At 35.6% G+C, this 2,266-nt stretch overlaps 1 protein-coding gene across 1 annotated transcript; it reads right to left on the minus strand.

The window, feature by feature from the left end:
* Positions 1-299: 299 nt before the first annotated feature.
* LOC107950808 (uncharacterized) lies at positions 300-851 on the minus strand. The gene has a single exon (XM_016885761.2). It carries the CDS (start codon positions 784-786, stop codon positions 544-546), a length of 243 nt encoding a protein of 80 aa, XP_016741250.1. The 5' UTR covers positions 787-851; the 3' UTR covers positions 300-543.
* Between the last annotated feature and the right edge of the window lie 1,415 nt (positions 852-2,266).

The following is a 2,266-nucleotide window of genomic DNA, read 5'->3' on the forward strand; positions in this document are numbered from 1 at the left end:
TGTGAAGTGAATGGCAACCACTAAATTGAAAACACTTTGGGTTAAAATGTCCCTATACTTCTCCAATTCTTAAACTTGATTTTGAAATAAAAAATTAAACAACATGATTTTTATAATAAAACTTATTCTTCACAGAATTAAATTCCTACTATAAAATTTTTGAAAAATACAACCACTATAAATTAAATTTCCTACTTTGAAATTTTCAAAAAATACAATCACTATAGACATATTTTAACCAACACTATGTAATCCTGAAGTGTTAACCCCCCCACGCCATGATAAACACCAAATCATTCTTTTCAACTCAGATTAATTAATTTGAATCATTGGTACATCAACAAAACACACCATACCACTGCAGAGCACTGGTGTATACATTTATTTAAAAAAGAAAGTAAGAAAAACAACATCTTTGTGTTATTACATGTAGGAGCATACGTGTGTATATATATATATTACATCTTACTATATAAGACATGTAAAAGGAGATAGCAGTAGGTTGGTAGGTAGGGAAGGGTAGCTAAATGAAGCAAGGTAGGCCTAGGCTGTGCCAATAATGCCCAAGTCTTGGTTGTCATCGTTGTTGGGAGAGGGAGAGCCAAAGATAGGGCCACCTTCGCCAGTAGGATCTTTCACCTTGTCCTCCAGCCTATCAACCTGAATGCCACCCTCATCCTCCTTGGACCTCAGCTCCGTTTTGCTCTTATTCTCTCCTCCTTGTATTGATTCATATATCGTTGCCGTCTTCGACTCCTTGGGCAATGCTCCTTGTGCCCCTGACATTGTTTATTTACCTTTTACTTTCTCTTGTTCTTGTTCTTCTTCTACTTCTTCTTCTACGACGACTACATATTAGCCACCCACAGAAGTAGTGTGTATATATATGGGTCAAGTCCACAAATATATGAAGCAATCAATTATTTTGTGGCTGATGGAAATGAGTTTTCTGGGCATGGGCTTGAATTCCAGACACGTACCATCGCAGCCAGGCCAAGTGGCTTTAGACCCTAGGGACATGCCAGACAAGAGTGTGCCAAATAATGCTTCTACGTGTTGGTCATGCAGTACTGTTACTTGGCAGCTTCTATGATAAATCACCAAATCCACTATTCCTAAATCATTACAAGCTTATGCTACTACTTAAATATTATTTCTACTTCTAGTACTCCACAATCTAACCTTATTGCTTATATTTGGTTGAAGAAATTTGGGTGTAAAGATACGACTTAGAAGAGTAAGTCCCAAAGGTTTGATAAAAGGAGGAAGAAATTTTTCTGTGAAGAAGCAGATAAAAAAGTGGAGTGTTTTGGAGAGCAAACCCTTTTTTTTCCTCATTTATTTCGCCATTCAAACTTCATGTGTGGTAAAGCCGTTATATAATGATAAAGTATGATTCAGTTTATAATGTCGTAATTACATGGTGGATTTTAATTTCTAAGCAAGAAGTTCTGTGGCTGAACTTTCTGTTTTGTCCTGCCCAAGCAAGGAGTTTTAATTGTGAAATGGTTTCTGAGGATACTATCCATGCATTAAAAATGAACAGCTGATTAATAATATTGACAGTGGAGTTTTCTTTAGGAATTATTTGTCTTTTGAAGCCTCTGATCTATTGCATTCTCATTTTTTGGAGTTTCTGTTTCGTTAGATCAATTCATTTTATACAACTTTTCTTGCTTTTGTTTGAATATTTGTTTTATGCTGTTTTTCTTTTCGTGGATTTTAATTTTGATCTAAAGTCACTTGATTTTTGGATTTTAGTTTTGATCTGAATTTACTTAAAATGTAGCATCTATAATCTTCAAGATGTTCGATTTTCAGTATTTCTGGGTCTTATTATGGCTTGTTTGTTGAGGAATTCTAATGTGTGGTTTTGGATATAGGTTTAGAGGACAGCGTTTTACATGTGGAGTAGTGTATAATCTATCATATGTAACAATGTAAGGCTCTTTTACGATTCTTTGTGAATTGAAGTCTTGTTTTCGTCTGGATAATTTCTCTGATCAATTTTTGGGAGTCTTACATTGTTAAATTCTAGGAGTTTTATTTTTCAGGAAACTTGACATGAATACATCACTTTTATATTTGGGGGAAGGCTAGACACACAGACTCCAATTGAGGAGACTGTGAGAGCAATGAATTATGTGATTGATAAGGGTATGCATTTTCTTTTGGTATTGCAGTGAGTGGTCTGCACAACAGATTGCGGAAGCATGGGGAGTAGCTGAGAGGTTGGAGTCCGCTTGCTTCTGGAGTACTTACTGGA

This window comes from Gossypium hirsutum, chromosome D03, assembly GCF_007990345.1.
Source record: "Gossypium hirsutum isolate 1008001.06 chromosome D03, Gossypium_hirsutum_v2.1, whole genome shotgun sequence".
NCBI lineage: Eukaryota > Viridiplantae > Streptophyta > Magnoliopsida > Malvales > Malvaceae > Gossypium > Gossypium hirsutum.